The sequence below is a fragment of the Macaca fascicularis genome, chromosome 3 (genome assembly GCF_037993035.2).
Source record: "Macaca fascicularis isolate 582-1 chromosome 3, T2T-MFA8v1.1".
Taxonomy (NCBI): Eukaryota; Metazoa; Chordata; class Mammalia; order Primates; family Cercopithecidae; genus Macaca; species Macaca fascicularis.
This window is the reverse complement of record NC_088377.1, coordinates 34,979,173-34,994,943: the sequence shown is the minus strand read 5'-3', so window position 1 is coordinate 34,994,943 and position 15,771 is coordinate 34,979,173. Positions and strand designations below refer to the sequence as shown.

At 62.0% G+C, this 15,771-nt stretch overlaps 1 protein-coding gene and 2 pseudogenes across 9 annotated transcripts; 1 reads left to right on the top strand and 2 right to left on the bottom strand.

Moving 5' to 3' along the window:
- Positions 1-1,332: 1,332 nt before the first annotated feature.
- Positions 1,333-14,147, bottom strand: MAFK (MAF bZIP transcription factor K). 9 transcript variants are annotated; one of them, XM_065541534.2, is made up of 4 exons: positions 13,951-14,147; positions 5,841-6,054; positions 5,066-5,145; positions 1,333-4,382 (listed from the first exon to the last, which is right to left on the bottom strand). In XM_065541534.2, the coding sequence occupies exons 3-4, from the start codon at positions 5,099-5,101 to the stop codon at positions 3,948-3,950; spliced, it is 471 nt and encodes a 156-aa protein (XP_065397606.1). In that variant the 5' UTR covers positions 5,102-5,145; positions 5,841-6,054; positions 13,951-14,147; the 3' UTR covers positions 1,333-3,947. The 9 variants fall into 9 exon arrangements, with proteins under 9 accessions (XP_065397606.1, XP_065397607.1, XP_073890352.1 ...); XM_065541535.2 differs by having other exon boundaries at positions 5,841-5,931; XM_074034251.1 differs by lacking the exon at positions 13,951-14,147 and adding an exon at positions 6,580-6,846 and having other exon boundaries at positions 5,066-5,261.
- LOC102119327 (uncharacterized) lies at positions 1,679-3,818 on the bottom strand (annotated as a pseudogene).
- On the top strand, positions 10,146-10,863 carry LOC102141793 (uncharacterized; annotated as a pseudogene).
- Positions 14,148-15,771: the final 1,624 nt, after the last annotated feature.

Below are 15,771 nucleotides of genomic sequence, written 5' to 3'. Positions count from 1 at the left end.
TGGGAGATGGTCCAGCTGAAAATCCCCAGCATCCACAAGAAAGGGTAGAAGCCCTGGGGGCCCTGGCCTGGCCAGGGTGCAGGCTGCACGGCTGGGCGGGGCGGCGTCTCCTCTCACAGCTTCCCTGTCTGTCCATGGCCTCCAGGAGCCCCACACGGGGCTGGGGCTCTGTGCCCCCAACTCACACCCACCAGCTCCCCCAGGAGGAGCAGGCTGGGCCCAGAGCCGCGGGGTGGGCCACAGGGGAGGTCTGACTTAGCTGGGGAAAGTGCCATCCCTGCCATTGCTAGTGACAAGCTCAGGCTGCTGTGGCCCCAGCACAGATTCAACCCTCGTGCCGGCTGCTGCAGTCACCTCCACGCCCACCTCACAGGAAGCAAGGCTGGGAAGGAGGGAACTGGCCCCAGGCCACACAGATGCTGAGAGGTGGGATTATGATCAGGTGCCATGGCTCATGCCTGTAATTCCAGCACTTGGAGAGGCCAAGGCGAGTGGATTGCTTGAGCCCAGGAGTCTGAGACCAGCCTGGGCAACATGGTAAAACACCATCTCTCCAAAAACATACAAAAATTAGCTGGGCGTGGTGGTGTATGCCGGCGGTCCCAGCTACTCAGGAGGCTGAGATGGGAGGATTGCTTGAGCCCGGGAGGTTGAGGCTGCAGTGAGCCGTGATCACGAGCACTCCAGCCTGGGTGACAGAGCAAGATGTCTCAAAAAAATCCAGCTTGGATTTCACCCTGCGTGGTCCAGCACTGAACGGCATTCACCCTTCGGTCAGCTCAGCCCCAAAAATGGGGCCGGGTGTGCCGGGGCTGCTCTCCTGGAAGGCCAGGCGGAGCGGCGACGGCATGTGGGCAGGCCCTTGGCTTTTCAGAGGAGTCCACAGGCTTCCAGCCACTGTGCAGGGCCGCTTTGCTCTCTGCTCCCAGACAGACCCTGTCTTGCTCACGGCTTCCTGCAGGCTCCTCTGAGAGTCCAGCAGAGCTGGGTGAGGGATCTCCTGGGGAAGGGGGACACTGACAGCCATGGTGCTCTCTGCTCCTTCCACTGGGAGAGGCTGCATGGACAGGGGGCTGTGGGTGGGGCAGATGGCGACACTCAGGACTGCGGCCTGACCCTCGGAGACTGAGCCCGGGACGTGGCCACCTAACCAGCACCTCCCCCGTGGCTGTCCCAGCATCACGGTCACGGGCCAGCAGTCTGTGAAAGCCACTTACACATGGTGCCCAGATCCTGACCCTGGTGAGGGACAGGCGGGGTCCCCTGGGATGGGGGGTGTGTGGTTCTTAGCCCAAAAAAGCCCCAGCCAAAAGCACCAACTGCACAACGAAAGAGTCTGAAACCAGAAAATTCTTTATTGCAAAGGTACAAAAGCGGTCACAGCAGCAGGACGCACGGCAATAAATTAGGTGGTGGCCGCAGGGACGGGGCAGGGCGGCGGCGGCCAGACACGGGCCCGCATGTGATCTGTTCTCAATAATTTATATCATGATAAAAAGCAGCACAAAAATAAATATTGAAATGGAACTGCCAAGTAGCACAGAGGCCAGGGTGAGGCGGTGTGGGGGCGTGGGGGGCAGGGGTCCCCACGCCCTGGAAACGCAAAGACCTGGATCTCTTTGGGAAGCCAGAGGCACAGAGACAGAAAACAAACCCACGCGGCAAAGAGGCCTTCGTCTTTTTCTTAAATAAAAAAATCCATATATTAAATCATGACAATGAAATTTCAACGATCCGAAAAGAAAAGCAGAACGCGCCGTGCTTCCCCGGCCCGGCTCTGGGCGGTGACAGCGGCTCCGTCCACCCTGGGGGCCGGGGAGTCCCCTCTCCGGCAAAGCACCACAGGCCGAGGGCAGGTGGTCGCCCACGGCCCATAAGACGTGGACACCAAGAACCCCAAAATGGGACAGAACCGGCCACCCGCTGCAGCCTGTCCTGTGGGGGCCCAGCAGCCTGGTGCAGTCCGTGGTGAGGGGGACGGTGGGCAGCCCGGGCCTCTGGTTTGCTCCCAACTCCCACCTGTGCCCGTGCCCCCAAGCTCTGCTCTGATAGATTTACAGTATCAAACTGGAAAAGAAAGATTGTTACGAAAAATCTGTAGATAAACTGTGAATATAATTTTATATCTCTATATAGTTTGTTTCTCTCTTTAAATATCCCCCTGGTCCTTATGACATCCAATATGGATTACCTACCATGGCCACGGGGGCAACGGCTGTTTGGGAACTCGCAGGCCTTTGCTCCACAGGGACCCAGTGGTCCTGGCGGGCCTGCAGCTTCCCACTCACTTCTAACAGTAGACACAGAACCAAGTCGCCGCCCCGGGGCTGTCTGTCCTCCGCCCTCCCAGCGTGGCTGGCACCAGCCTGGGCTCTGTAGCCGGTGGGGGTGTTACTGGATGGGCAGGGGCAGCCGAGAGGGAGCCGAGGCACCACCTTGCATGTCCTAGGTGGCGGCCCCCAGCCAGTGGCTCACATTCCGCCAGCTCCCCCAGGCAGGGGCTCTACGACCCCCGATGCAGATACCCCAGTCACAGCAGGGACCCTCAAGGTGGCACTCCAGGAAAAGGAAGCCCAAGGTGGAGTGCCAAGCCCACCAGTGCCTCGGTGCTCGGGGAAGGAGGAACAGGCGAAGGCTCCGGGCGAGGACTGAGTGCCAAGGCCACACCTGCAGCTCGTGGCTGTGCTCCTGGGGGTGTGCACGTGAGAGCCACATCCACGAGGCTCTCCTGGCCTGGTGCCTGCCGCCTCCCCACCCACCACGCCCTCTGGAGTGCCAGCCTCACTCCTGAGCTCTTGTATAAGCCAGCCGCATCCTGGTCCTGCCCCTCAAGCCTTTCCACCAGCTCTCGCACACGGCTCCCGCCTCCTCCCACCACCCAATGCAACGTCCTCTCCCTCCCACCTCCACGTCCACATCTACCAACGTCCCCCAAGCTGCACCCCCTCTCCCTAGACTGCAGCGGCCCTTCCCCTCTAGGCCCCCAAAAGACCTCCTCGTTCCCCCTGCACTGACCACAGCTGGTGAGAAGCAGCTCCAGGACACAGAGCCTGAGTCCTGCTCACCATCAAATGATGGGACGCTCCTGTCCGTGTCCGCTGAGGTCCAGGATGGCCTGCGGGGTCGGTGTCTGGGGGGCCGGCTCCCGTGGGTGGGGCTTCTGTGCTGTGCTGCACGACCTCCTCGGGTCACCAGAGCACACGGGAGACCTCACAACGTATGAGCCACTCTCTCTGCCACACGTGCCCACAGGCCCTCCTCCAGTGAACACCTGCCCCCTCAGCCCTGGTGCTGTGATGGCAGACGGGCCTGCACACACACACGTGCACACACACAGACACCACCCCACGCAGGCGGCCTCCCACACCGCGCACACTTGCACAAGCCCCTGCTAAGGCAGACACGGGTCACAGGCAACTGCAACAGGACAGCTGGAAGGACGGAGCTGCCGACGCACCATCCATGCTCCTCCCAGGGTCTGCGGAGTCGGTCAGGGCAGCGAGGGGCTCCCGCACCAGCTGGGAGGCCACAGCAGGGCAGGTGTCGAAGGCTGCTCCCAGCTGCAGTGGAAAACAAGCCCCACGCTGACCTGACCACAGGGGCCTAACTCCTGGGGCCGTGTCTTCTGGCAGCCCCCGCGGGGGCGGCGGAACTTCCCGAGGGCCTTTCTGTTATATGTCCCGACTCCCACGGGTGCAAGATGCCAATTCCCACACACAGACGCATCCTGTGGGGAGCAGGGGGCGGGCGTGTGTGTGGACCGGCACGCAGCTCTGGGCCCACGGGAGCCCACTCTTCACCCTGCACCACAGTCTCATCCTGGTGTGAGTCGCCCGCGCCTGAGGGGCCTGCGCTTGGACTCGGATGTCGAGAGTCTGCGTCCCAGTGACAGGTATGAGGGGCGCGCCCCTGCCCGCCTGCCTGCCGCTCCCCGCCCCCAGCCGGCACTAGGATGCGGCCGAGAAGGGCACGGAGGTGGAGGAGAGCTCAGCGGACTTGACGATGGTGATGACGCTGGTGGTGGCCACCTTGGAGGGCACCACGGGTCCCCGGGCCACGGTGCGCGCGAAGGTCTGCAGCGCCTCGTACTTGGAGCGCAGGGCGTCCAGCTCCAGCCGCATGCTGCTGTTCTCACGCGCCAGCTTCTCCACCTCCTGCTGCAGCTCCACGCGCTGCCGCTCCAGCTCCTCCTTCTGCGTCACCCGCTTGATGCGGCAGCTGGCCGCGTAGCCGCGGTTCTTGAGCGTGCGCCGACGCTGCTTCAGGCGGGTGACCTCCTCCTTGGTGAGACCCCGCAGGTGCTGGTTCAGCTCCCGCACCGACATGGACACCAGCTCATCGTCGCTGAGCACCGGAGCGTTCTCGCCCGCCTCCTTCTTGACCTGGGGACGGCCACAGCATGGGGTCAGCAGCGGGAGAACGTGGGGTGTCTGCCTGGGACCGGCACGGGGGTGGACAGGGACCCAGCGGTGCCCCTGCATGCCCATGCTCTTTTGGGGCTGGCCTTTGCCGTCCGCATCAGGGACCACAGGACACCATGCACACAGGCAGCCCACGTGACGGCTGTGGCCCCACAGGACCCTTTCTGAACAGGAGAAGCCAGCGGTGACATCGGTCACTCCTGGTTACCGACAGCCTCAGAGCCCACGAGGACCTGGAGCACATGGGTCCTGCTGCTGGGACTGAGCCAGCCCACAGGCATGCCCCATGGCAGAGGCGGCAAGCGCCAGGCACAGGTGGGCCCAGGCCCTAGGAGCTGGAGCATCCCATTCACCAGAGGCCAGTCTGCCCACGCCTGGAGTCGGGGGGTGAGCTCATGCAGTAGCGCCTGGCGGACACACAGCCCAGGCGGACAGACCCTGCCACACCCTGAGCCTGGGAGTCATCTCCTGGAACCACAGTCCCCGATCCTGGCCCCACCTCTCCTGTGAACATCCCCCGGCCACAGCAGCCCCTTCTCCTGCCAACAGGGAGGCCTCCATCACAGGCTCAGGACGGCCCTGGGAATGGGGGGGCCTTTCCCACACCTGTGCTTGAGACGGGGCCTGCCTGGAGCCAGCCTTACCTTTAATGTCTTGTTCGGTTTGGGATTAGTCGTCATAACCTGGGCACAGTCACCAGGACAGAGCTCTCTGGAACTCGTAGCTGGAAAACACGGGCAAGCAAAGAAGCCAGCGCAGGTCAGGGCCAGCAGCGCCGGAAGGGACGGCCACCTCCCATGCAGGGACGTTCCTCAGCCTGGGGTGGATGGTCACAGCACCCTGAAAACAAGATGGGGCACTGTCCCGGCCCAGCCCGTCCTGGGGGGCTTCCCAGGGGGTGGGGCATCCTGGCCCGGCCTCTGTCTCTGCCCGAGGGTCCAGGGGGAGGTCTGGCTGCACCTCACAGTCTAGCACAGTCCACAGAGCAGCTGGGACCCCCACCCCAGGGCCTGGCAGCCAGGTGCAGCCCCCTGCTGCCCTGAAGACCTGGGCTGCAGCTGCCGGCGCTGTAGGGTGACCAGCAGGCACCAGCAGGGGCTGCTTCCTGTTCTGACTCTCCCTGAGGTCAGAGAAGACGTCTGCACCTGCACAGCACAAGGTGCTCCGTCCCAAGGACCAAACCGATTGGTGGCGAAACCGCCCTCCCACAAGGCAGCTGTGCTGGCCCCGAGGAGCGTGGGGCCCCGCTGGACAGCGACCCTACCCTTGCAAAGGCTCTGGTGCTCCGGACCCAGCCTGGATCCCCGAGAGGGGGCCTCTGGGGAGCCCCTGCCATCACCAGCTTCCCCCATGGTGGGCCTGGGTGGAGCCCCAGCCGCCCTCCCGCCCCGCCCTCCCCACAGGCCACAGGACACCTACCACGGCCCCGGCCGCTGCAGCTGTGACATCACCACCTCCAACTAAGCTGCCCCCGAGCGAGGACCCTGCAGCCCAACGGGGTGTGGGGTTCCTGAGGGGCGGCAGGTCCAGGGGCCGCAGTCAGAGACCAGGGAGGTGGGGGAGCCGCCGCCCTGCCGAGCGTTCGACCGTCTGGCGGGAGTCGTCCCCGCCGCCGCCCCCGCCGTCCTCACGTCTGCATTGTGTCACACATTCTAATCATTCATGAAAAACCCAGCCAAAGCATCCCCGGCATGAGCCCTCCGATAGTTGCCATGACGACCTTGGGACCGAGCCAGCCCCCACGGTCGTCATGGAAACCGAGAAGCCCAAACGCGATCCTGACTTCAGGTCAGTCTGCGCAGACATCACGAGGCCGGCAGGCAGTCAACAAACCCATTTGTACCCGGTGGCTGGGACGGGCAGGCGGCAGGCGCCGGGAAGCTTGCGGGACCGGTCCACAGCACCCACTCCCATACCCCAAATACCAGACACGGGTTCCCGCAGGAACGTCAGAGCAGCACACGGCGGTGGGGGTGTCCTTGGTCAGCACCTCCACCGGACATGGGCACCACGGGGCGGGTGACCCCATCCCGCCCTCCCTGCCGGCCCAGGACCCTCCCCACACCCTGGGCCAGGGAGCCCTCGGCCCAAATCCCTCCACCCTCCAGCCCTGCCTCCGATGGGGGCCCCCCCACCACAGCCCACCCACCCCCACAACCAGAGGGCCGCACAGGTGAGACAGGGTCCTGTGCCAGGCTGCTGGGTCCGCTGCCTCTGCCAAGGCCGGCTGCTCTCAGGGCGCTAATGTAGATGGCACAGGATGGCACCAGCCGGTCCCGGGGAAGGCCAGGGGGACTCCAGGCTCCTCCGTACCCCGCCCTGGGGCAAGGGTGACAGTGGAGAGGCCGGGGCCCAGCTGCCTCCGCCACCGTGGGGACCTGCAAATGCCGGCGGCTGGAAGCACCATGAGAAACTTTTCCATGTCAGAGGGAGGGGCTGCGGGCACCGCTTCCAGCTCCACCGTGAGCACGTCAGTGCACAGGCCGGCCACGACATAGCTATGCGGTGAGTCACCAGATGTTTACAGAGCCGCGCGCGCATTCCCACACACCCGGGCCTCCCACCCAGCAAGGACCCGCTCCCTGGCCCCCAGGACCACTGCCCGCCATGGCAGCACAGCTGGGCGGAAAAGGAAGGTCTGGGGGACAGGGCCATCTGGCCAGAGCCACGGTGACGTGCGGGGTGCCAGGGGCAGAGTTCAGCGTGAGGATCTTTCCACTAAAAAGATGCCTCCCGCGATGCCCTGTGACGTCATGGAGGCGTACGGTAGCCGGGGGCGACCCCAGGAGGGGCAGTTGACTAATTCCACAAGGTCAAGGTCGCCAGGGCTGCTGGAGCACGCCTGTGCCCATCTCAAAACCCCAGTCCTTTGAGGCACACCTGCACTGGGGCCCTCCGAGGAACCAGAGACCTAGGGGAAGCTGGGGTCCTGGGCGGCCCCCATGCTGTGCTCACAAGCGTGTCCCCCACTTCCTTGGGCAGGTCACGACTCTGCTCCGCCAAGGAAGCCTGGACCATCCACGTGCCCCCCGAGAGGCGAAGCAGCAGGGACGGCCCAGCCAAGTGGCAAAGCTTCTCTCAGGAACCCAGCACGGGATGGGATGGTGCTGGCACCTACCTCTCCCCACCATGCACAAAATAAATCCAAGCAGCATTACCCTAAAGTTGCTCTAAACATCAGAGGCAAGAAAGATGACAGCTTGCTTTTGGAAGGAGATTCAAAGAAGAGTTTTGTATGTGCAAAAAAAGTTTGTAAAGCAACTGATCTAAAAATGACAACTGCCCTAAACAGGGTTTTGTGAACTGTCCAACCTCACACGGCCTCAAGGGCCACCAGAGCACACTTAGAAATGGCTACCTCCGGCCGGGCGCGGTGCCTCAAGCCTGTAATCCCAGCACTTTGGGAGGCCGAGACAGGCGGATCACGAGGTCAGGAGATCGAGATCATCCTGGCTAACATGGTGAAACCCCGTCTCTACTAAAAAATACAAAAAACTAGCCAGGCGAGGTGGCGGGCGCCTGTAGTCCCAGTTACTCGGGAGGCTAAGGCAGGAGAATGGCGTGAACCCGGGAGGTGGAGCTTGCTATGAGCCGAGATCCGGCCACTGCACTCCAGCCTGGGTGACAGAGCCAGACTCCATCTCAAAAAAAAGAATTTAAAAAAAAAAAAAAAAAAAAAGAAATGGCTACCTCCCCAGAACCAGAGACGCAGCCTTAGGGTGTCATCCAGGGGGAGAGCGTGCCTGGGGTCCCAGAGACGCCCGTGACGCCGGCTTCCCACTACCCCAGACCCAAGGCAGGGGCTACCGCATCAGCACCTGGTCAGCACTGCAGCCAAGCTCCTCTCCAGCAGCCCCCAAGGAACGATGCCCTCACATTCTGTCTCATACCCACCAGCTAACAAAATGCCAGCATCGCCACGCACAAGCACCTGGCGCCCCTGAGCTCCTCTGAGTTTTGGTGGAGTCACCAGAGAAGTGCAGTGTTCCGCGCCACAGCGGGGAGCCTGGGTGGCCAGGTCTGGTCTGAGTTTCTGCTGTGAGGCCCCAACCGCCGACCTAGGTAAGGCTGCAGCGCTCACGCCCCACATCCCTGGAGCAGCGCTGGGCAGCAAAGTTCTCCAGCACCACCTATAACTTGGAACAGCTCTTAGGTGACCGGTTTTCTGATGGAAGAGGTAGTGTTTTCAACCCAAGGCCAGACACCTCAACGTGACGCACAACTAAACAAGGCTCAGCGGGGGAATCATTTCCTCTCAAGGAAAAGGAACCACCAGCAGCCTCAGATGGAGGCAACTCCTGCGGCTGCAGCTGGGGATAAGTGACGAAGCCGGGACGCTGGGCGCCCCCTTCTAGGATCCAGACCGATGGCCTGGGCTCCATAAAGCGCAGGGCAGGGCAGCTCCGCCCAGGGAGGCACCTTGCAGAGGGTGACGATCCAGAGCCCGGGGCTCCCGGTGGCAGGGCAGGCAGGCCAGGGTCAGCCACCCAGAACTGTGTTTTCGGGAGCAGCTGAGCCCCAGGCAGCGACCTCAGCTCCCGGAGGATCATGTTTTCCCTTTTAATTTTCATTTTAGAGACAAGGTCCCACTCTGTCACCCAGGCTGGAGTGCAGTGGTGCCATCCTGCCTCACTGCAGACCTCCTGAGCTCAAGAGGTCCTCCTGCCTCAGCTTCCCGAGCAGCTGGGACTACAGGTGGGCACCACCACACCCAGAGAATTTTAAACTTTTTTGTAGAGACGGGATCTCACCATGTTGCCCAGGCTGGTCTCGAGCTCCTGGACTCAAGTGATCCTCCTGCCTCAGTCTCCCAAAGTGCTGGGATTACAGGCAGGAGCCACCATGCCCAGCCATTTTTAACTCTTTAAGTCCCAGCTAATACTCACTGGTCACCCATGGGTCTGGCCCTGCTCAGTGGGGGACTGGCAGCCCTGGCATCTCTTGCTGTGCTGGCACAAGCTGAGAAGGACCTGCTCTGGGGTCCAGGAGGGAACAGTTTCTCCTTAAAGTTGGGACTGGGCACGGTGGCTCTTGCCTGTAATCTCAACACCTTCGGAGGCTGAATGCTTGAGCCCAGTAGCTTTAGACCAGCCTGGACAACAGAGCGAGGCCCCATCTCTAAAAAAAAAAAAAAAAAAAAAAACATAATTTTTTTTTTTTTTTTTTGAGACAGAGTCTCGCTCTGTTGCCCAGGCTGGAGTGCAGTGGTCGAATCTCAGCTCACTGCAAGCTCCGCCTCCCGGGTTTACGCCATTCTCCAGCCTCAGCCTCCTGAGTAGCTGGGACTACAGGCGCCCGCCACCTCGCCCGGCTAGTTTTTTGTATTTTTTTAGTAGAGACGGGGTTTCACTGTGTTAGCCAGGATGGTCTCGATCTCCTGAGAAAACCATAATTTTTAAATAGCCAGGTGTGATGGCACACGCCTATGGTCCCGACTACTCGGGAGGCTGAGGTGGGAGGATTGCTTGAGCCAGGAAGTCGAGATTGCAGTGAGCTGTGATCACACCACTGCACTCCAGCAGCCTGAGTGACAGAGCAAGACCCAGTCTCTTAAAAAAAAAAAAGAGAGTGCAAAAGTGAGTTGAACAGCTGATGGCTGGATGACCCCTCTAAACAGTCCTGGCTGTGGATGCCCATGGAGAAACGGGGATTTCAGCTTCAGGGCTCTGATTCTTCCCGGATGAGAGGACGCATCAGGGCCGCTGCTCGCTCTCCAAGGCCGGCATGGGGGCTCTGGATGGGTCACTTGTTCTCTCCCAAGGGGTGAATGACAAGGCAGACCCCACGCCCCACCCCCGCGGCCACCCAGCCGGTCTGACCGAGACAGAGCGGCCCTTCCACTTCTATCCTCCACGGGTCTCCGAGGCTGTGGGATGCGGGAGAGGGAGGAGGGGTGGGAGGAAGACCAGGAACGGAGGACGGGAGTTGTGTTCGAGACTCGGGTTTAGAAATCCAGGAGCACAGCAGTAAGCACCCTCCCGCTCTCCCTCACCAGTGACTCCCACGACAGGTGCAATCCACAAAACCAGAGGCCGCCCAGGGTGTACCTGCCTCTCCCAGGAGCCTTTCTGCCAGAGACCCCAAGCCAGGCACCCTCCACAGGGGGCCACAAGGGTAGGTGGGGCCACTGTGGCACTGGTACCCAGTGGGCACCTGTCAAACAGGTGTCAACCGACTAACTGCAGCCCGGCTGCTCCCAGAGACCAGCCAGACACCCTTCCTATTGAGGATGAGGACCCCCACTGTCCGGCTGTCCTGGACATGGGAAATGCGGGAGGCACCCCACTTGGCACCCCCCAGCCCGGCCCGCACCAGCCGGCAGCCTGGCCCTGGCTGGCTGCCCTCCAGCAAGCCACGACTGTCCGCCTGGCTTGGAGGACGTCTGGTCACCTTGCATTTGCAGTCTGAGGAAGCTGTGTCATTCCGCTACATCCAGAGGTGACTCAGGCAGCTGCAGCAGCAGAGAGCAAACTGCAGAACACACCACACCTCCTCCAGTCCCTGCCCTGGCTCCCACCACACCATCCTCCTGTCCTCAGCTTCCAGCTTCCCGTCAGCGTCCTGTTCTCCCCGGCCACCCTGGGGCTTCAATCCGCTCCCAGCTTCCAAGTCCAACCAGGGGCATTCCGGGGGGCCCAGATGCCCCCCAGCCCCCAACCGCATCACTCACCGGAGTTGCCCCCACCCCTGTCTCTTCTCCTCGTCCACGCTCCAACCGGGCTTGATCCCAGCCCTCAAGCATCTCCCGCCCGAACCCGCAGCACCTGCCCAGGCTCCGGCCTCCAGCTTCTCCAGTGTGGACCACAGCTTTGCCAAAGGGATGCCCTCACCCTGATCCTGGTGCCCCCCACGCAGCCCCACAGGCAGTCAAAAGTTTTGGGGTTCCTCCCAAACCCCGACCCCCTCACCCCAACACCGTTTCAGGTTTCTGATCACCCCCATCTGCAGAGAGCACGTGGCCCCCTGCCCCCCTCAAGCCCTGCTTCTTCCAGAAACGCTCCCCACTGCTCTCCTTGCGTAGGCAAGCACCCTCTACCAAGGCCTGGTTCTAGATCCTTCTGGGGACGGGGCCCTCCCCGTGGTGTGGTGAGCTCCTCGCAAGCAGGGAGCATGTCTTCCCTACACCCCATACGAGCCTCCCACTGTACGAGATGAGCCGGCCCCGCACGGGAGGGCAGCGAGAGGGCAGTCTCCACCCCAATACCTTCCCCAGGACGCCCGACGCGCAGTGCGGACAAGCAGGCAGGTTCTACACCAGACCCCACTGGCCCTTGGGACAGGCCAGCAGACGTCACGGCCTGGGTTTCCTCATCTACAGCGGGCGGTCGGGGTGGGGCGTGTGACCTCTCAGGTTCATTTGTACCTGCTCTAAAACTCTATGATTTTAAGACGACACTCCCAGTTTCCTGAAACTGTAGGAAAGCGGAAACATGACGGAGTCTGTGACTTATAAAAAGCAAAAATAAATAGCGGGGAAAGGTATCTTCCATTCGAGGAGAGCAGGGAGGGTGGGGACGGAGCGGTGAGTCACTGTTTACTGTTGAAAGGCAGCCACACGGAGCCTTCTCCCAGCTGGCCAGATTTCCATTTCCCGTGTGGACTGGACCCGAAACCCAGAAAGTCCACTCCAGAAACCTTTAGACTCAGAAACAGCTGGGACAGGAACAGGCACAACTTCTTCTCGGTCTGGGTGGCAAACAGCTTTGCTGGAGACTGTAAACAAACGCAGCCATCGCCGAGCCCCGTGGGTGAAAGCGCACGCCTTGTAGACAGCAGAGTGGCCCGGAAGACGGTCTCACTTAACAGTGGCCTCCCGGGTGCACACAAAGGCTGGCGCCCCGACAGCCCCAACCCTTGGTAAACGCTGGCTCCCGGGTTTACCAGCACCTGGGGAATCAATGCTGTAGGGAACCAGCCCCTCAAAGCCCTGGCTCAGCTCAAGGATAAAAGGCAGGAGAAACCTGGTTTGTTTTTCTGCTTTAGTAAATGTCTTATTTTGGAATAATGAAAGGTCTAGTTTTAAAAAGCAGACTCCCTCTCCCAAGGTCAAACTCAGACATTCCTACTGGGTTACCTAAGAAGGGGAGATGTTCTCTTAAACGGCACTGGACGCCCAAATAGGGTGTAGGTGTGTCCCAGACACCTGCACAGCCCACCTATGTTCTCCAGACCCCGCCCACAGCTCTTTCAATACTCCACATCCCTGAAGACACTGGGCTTGGAGAAGCTGCACAGGGCATCCCACTCCATGTTGGAGACCCCCTTACAACAACACACTGTGATAGTGAAACCTCAGTGCCAGTAGAGACCTGGCAGCCCACCCTGGAGAATCAGAGGGGTGGGAAGGGCAGTGCCGGAGCCGAACCACAGTGATATCCCCTAGTCCACGGTGTCCCGCAGTGGGGGGCGTTTTGAGTCCCAGGATCTTCCCAAGGCCAGGCACCTGGCCAGAGAGTGGCTGGCTGCCTGTGGGTCACCTGGTGAATGAATGGTGGATCTGATTTCTGCCTCAGCTATAAGAGCCGCCTAAGAAGCAAGAAACAGCATGCTCAGGGATGCAGGACACGGGGAGAGGGACACAGGAGGCCCCGCAAACATGAACACACACGGTGTGAGGGTGAGAATGCAGCACAGGGCCACTGCTGTACCCCAGGGGGACCCAGGTCAAGGGCCAAGGCCAGGCGGGGTCCTGGCTTTCTGGGTTTTTCCGCGGCGCCTCGACCCACCCCCCCAGGATCTTGAGGCTGTGCAAACAGAGACACACACACACACACACAGCGTCACGGGCACATAACACAGTTTCCTGAACTTGACAAGAGGCACAGAAGAACCCACGCAGTGGGAGCGGGAAGAGGCCTGAGCCCCTGCCCCACATGTGAGCAAAGGGACACACGCCTTGGGGCCCCTGTCACCTGCTCCCCTCCGGCCTCCCCACGGCCTTCCTTCCAGCAACCCTGGCAGGTGGGCGGCTGAAAGCAACACCAGTCCCAGGATCCTGCCTGTGGGGAGACTCGGTTACCCCCACCCCGTCCACGGGCACGCGTGGGCCGCAGCGCCGCCCGTCACCGGGAGGAAGCGAGGGGGGCAGGCCGGGGCCGCACGCGGAAGCCACGCTGGGGCGGAAGGCACGGGGAATCCACGCGCCCGCGCCCTCCCCGCCCCGCCCCCCGCAGGTGTGAAGGCGCGGGCACAATGAGCGCCGCCGACCCGCGTGGACTCCCGTGTTCCCAGGTCTGGGGTCCACGCCCCAGGGCCCCGGGCTTAGCAAGCATGGCCCGGGCGGCACGTGCAGGGCAGAGAGCTTCGCGTCCCGGGGAAGCCCCCTGGGCCTGCGGGGCTGGGCCCAACGGGGCAGGTGCGCGGGCCGCGTAGGGGGCCGCATGGGGGTCTCGGGCCCTGCGCACCCAACCCCGCCACCCTCGGCCCGCGCCCCCGGGCGGCCGTGACTCAGCGGCCAGGTGGCCCCAGCCCCGCGTCCCGGTCTCCGTCCCCGCCGCGGCCCGGTCCCCGCTGCTCCACCGCCCCTCACCTGGCGTCGCGCGGAGGGCGCGGGCGCGCGGCGGCTCCTCGCGGGCACGCGCTGTCCTCGCGCCGGCGCTCACTCTCGCGCTCCCCTCGGCCGCCGCCGCCTGGCGCTCGGGCTCCGACTTCACGAAGAACAACAACTCCCCCCCGCCGCCCGCCGCCCGCCGCCACCGCGCCCGCCCGCCCGGCTCCCCAGCATCTGACACCGCTTCCGGGATCCGCGGCGCGCGCGTCACGCCGCCCCGCCCCCCCTGGGGCCACGCCCCCTCCCTCCCCCGCGGGCACGCCTTCCTCTCCCGCCCGGGGGTCCGCGGGCCCCGCCCGCACCTGCAATCCCCGCGCTTTGGGAGGCCCGGCGGGAGGATCTCTGTGGGCCAGCAGTTCAAGACCAGTCTGGGCAATATAGCGAAACCTCCCTTCCCCCATTCCCCGTCTCTACAAACATAAAAAACATTAAGGCCAGCTGGGCACAGTGGCTCATGCCTGTAATCCCAGCACGCTGGGAGGTCAAAGCAGGAGGATCGCTTGAGCCCAGGAGTTCCAGACCAGCGTGGACAACATAGTGAGACCCCCATCTCTACAAAAAATTACAAAAAGTAGTCGGTCGTGGTGGTATGTGCCTGTAGTCCCAGTTACTCAGGAGGCTGAGGCAGGAGGATGGCTTGAACCTGGAAGGTGGAGGCTGCAGTGAGCCATGATTTCATCACTGCACTCTAGCCTGGGTGACAAGGTGAAACCCTGTCTCAAAAAACAAAACAAAACAAGCAAACCAGCAATGTAAAAATGGGGATAAGCGGCTACTGGTCACAGCTTCTGTGAGTGGGGCCAGCCCCCTTCTAAAGCCCCAGCTGCTGGTTGCCAGGGGGCCACAGCAGGCCCAGGATGGGGTTAGGGCACCACCGGCCCAAGGAGTCCTGTGAGGGATCCTCAGGTGGGAGCCGGTCCCTGAGGGAGCTGCCTCTGCTTCTTGTCGCAGGTGGAGGACAGGCTGGAGTGGGGACCCGTCCAGAGTCCCTCAGAGGGGAGGGTGAGCCCCTTACCAAGCTTCTGGGTCCCCAAGTCCCGCCCTCCTCTGAGCGCTGCAGGAAAAGGAGTCTCAGGCCTGGCCAACCAGGGCACCCACGGCATCTGCCCAGGGTTCTGGGAAGCCTGTTTTCTCGGCTCAGGTGGGACTCGGGAGCCTGTTTCTCGGCTCAGGTGGGACTCAGGAGCAAGGACAGGGAGGTCTGTGCATCTTCTGGGTGTCATCCTTACCACCGCGTGCCTGGGGATTTAGGCAGCCGCCCAGTGGCCTCTTGCTGTGGAGCGAGGGGGCAGCCTCCCGGACCATCTCTGACCCCCACTTCTGACCACCTGGGAGGCGCCTCCTTGCTGAGGCCCACGCTGCCGTCTGGGGTAGCCAGACACAGTGATGCCTGCAACCTGGCTGCAGAAACAGGAGCCAAGAAATAGCAGCAGTAGCGACAATGTCCCACGTCCCCAGGATGTTTGCAGAAAGACATCCCCGGGGGATGGGAAAGCTGCTTCCCTTGTCCCAGCCCACACTTTGCACTTGGGGTTCTGGGATGCGCTGGGAGCCTCCAGAGAAGCTGTGAGCGTCTCCTCTTTACGTTACTCATGGTGTCGCTGCTCTAACCCAACTGCATTCTTTCCATAGTAGGCTTTTGTTACTAATTGCACAGTTATATTATCTTTTTAATTTTTTAATTTGTATTTATTTATTTTTTTATTTTGACACAGAGTCTCACTCTGTCGCCCAGGCTGGAGTGCAGTGGTGCCATCTCAGCTCACTGCAAGCTCCACCTCCTGGGTTCACGCCATTCTT

Coding starts and splice junctions, on each gene's coding strand:
- MAFK (XM_065541534.2), bottom strand. CDS start 5,101: ATGACGACTAATCCCAAACCGAACAAGACATTAAAG. Junction 4,383..5,065: donor AACCGAACAAGACATTAAAG/GTAAGGCTGGCT, acceptor GGCCGTCCCCAG/GTCAAGAAGGAGGCGGGCGA.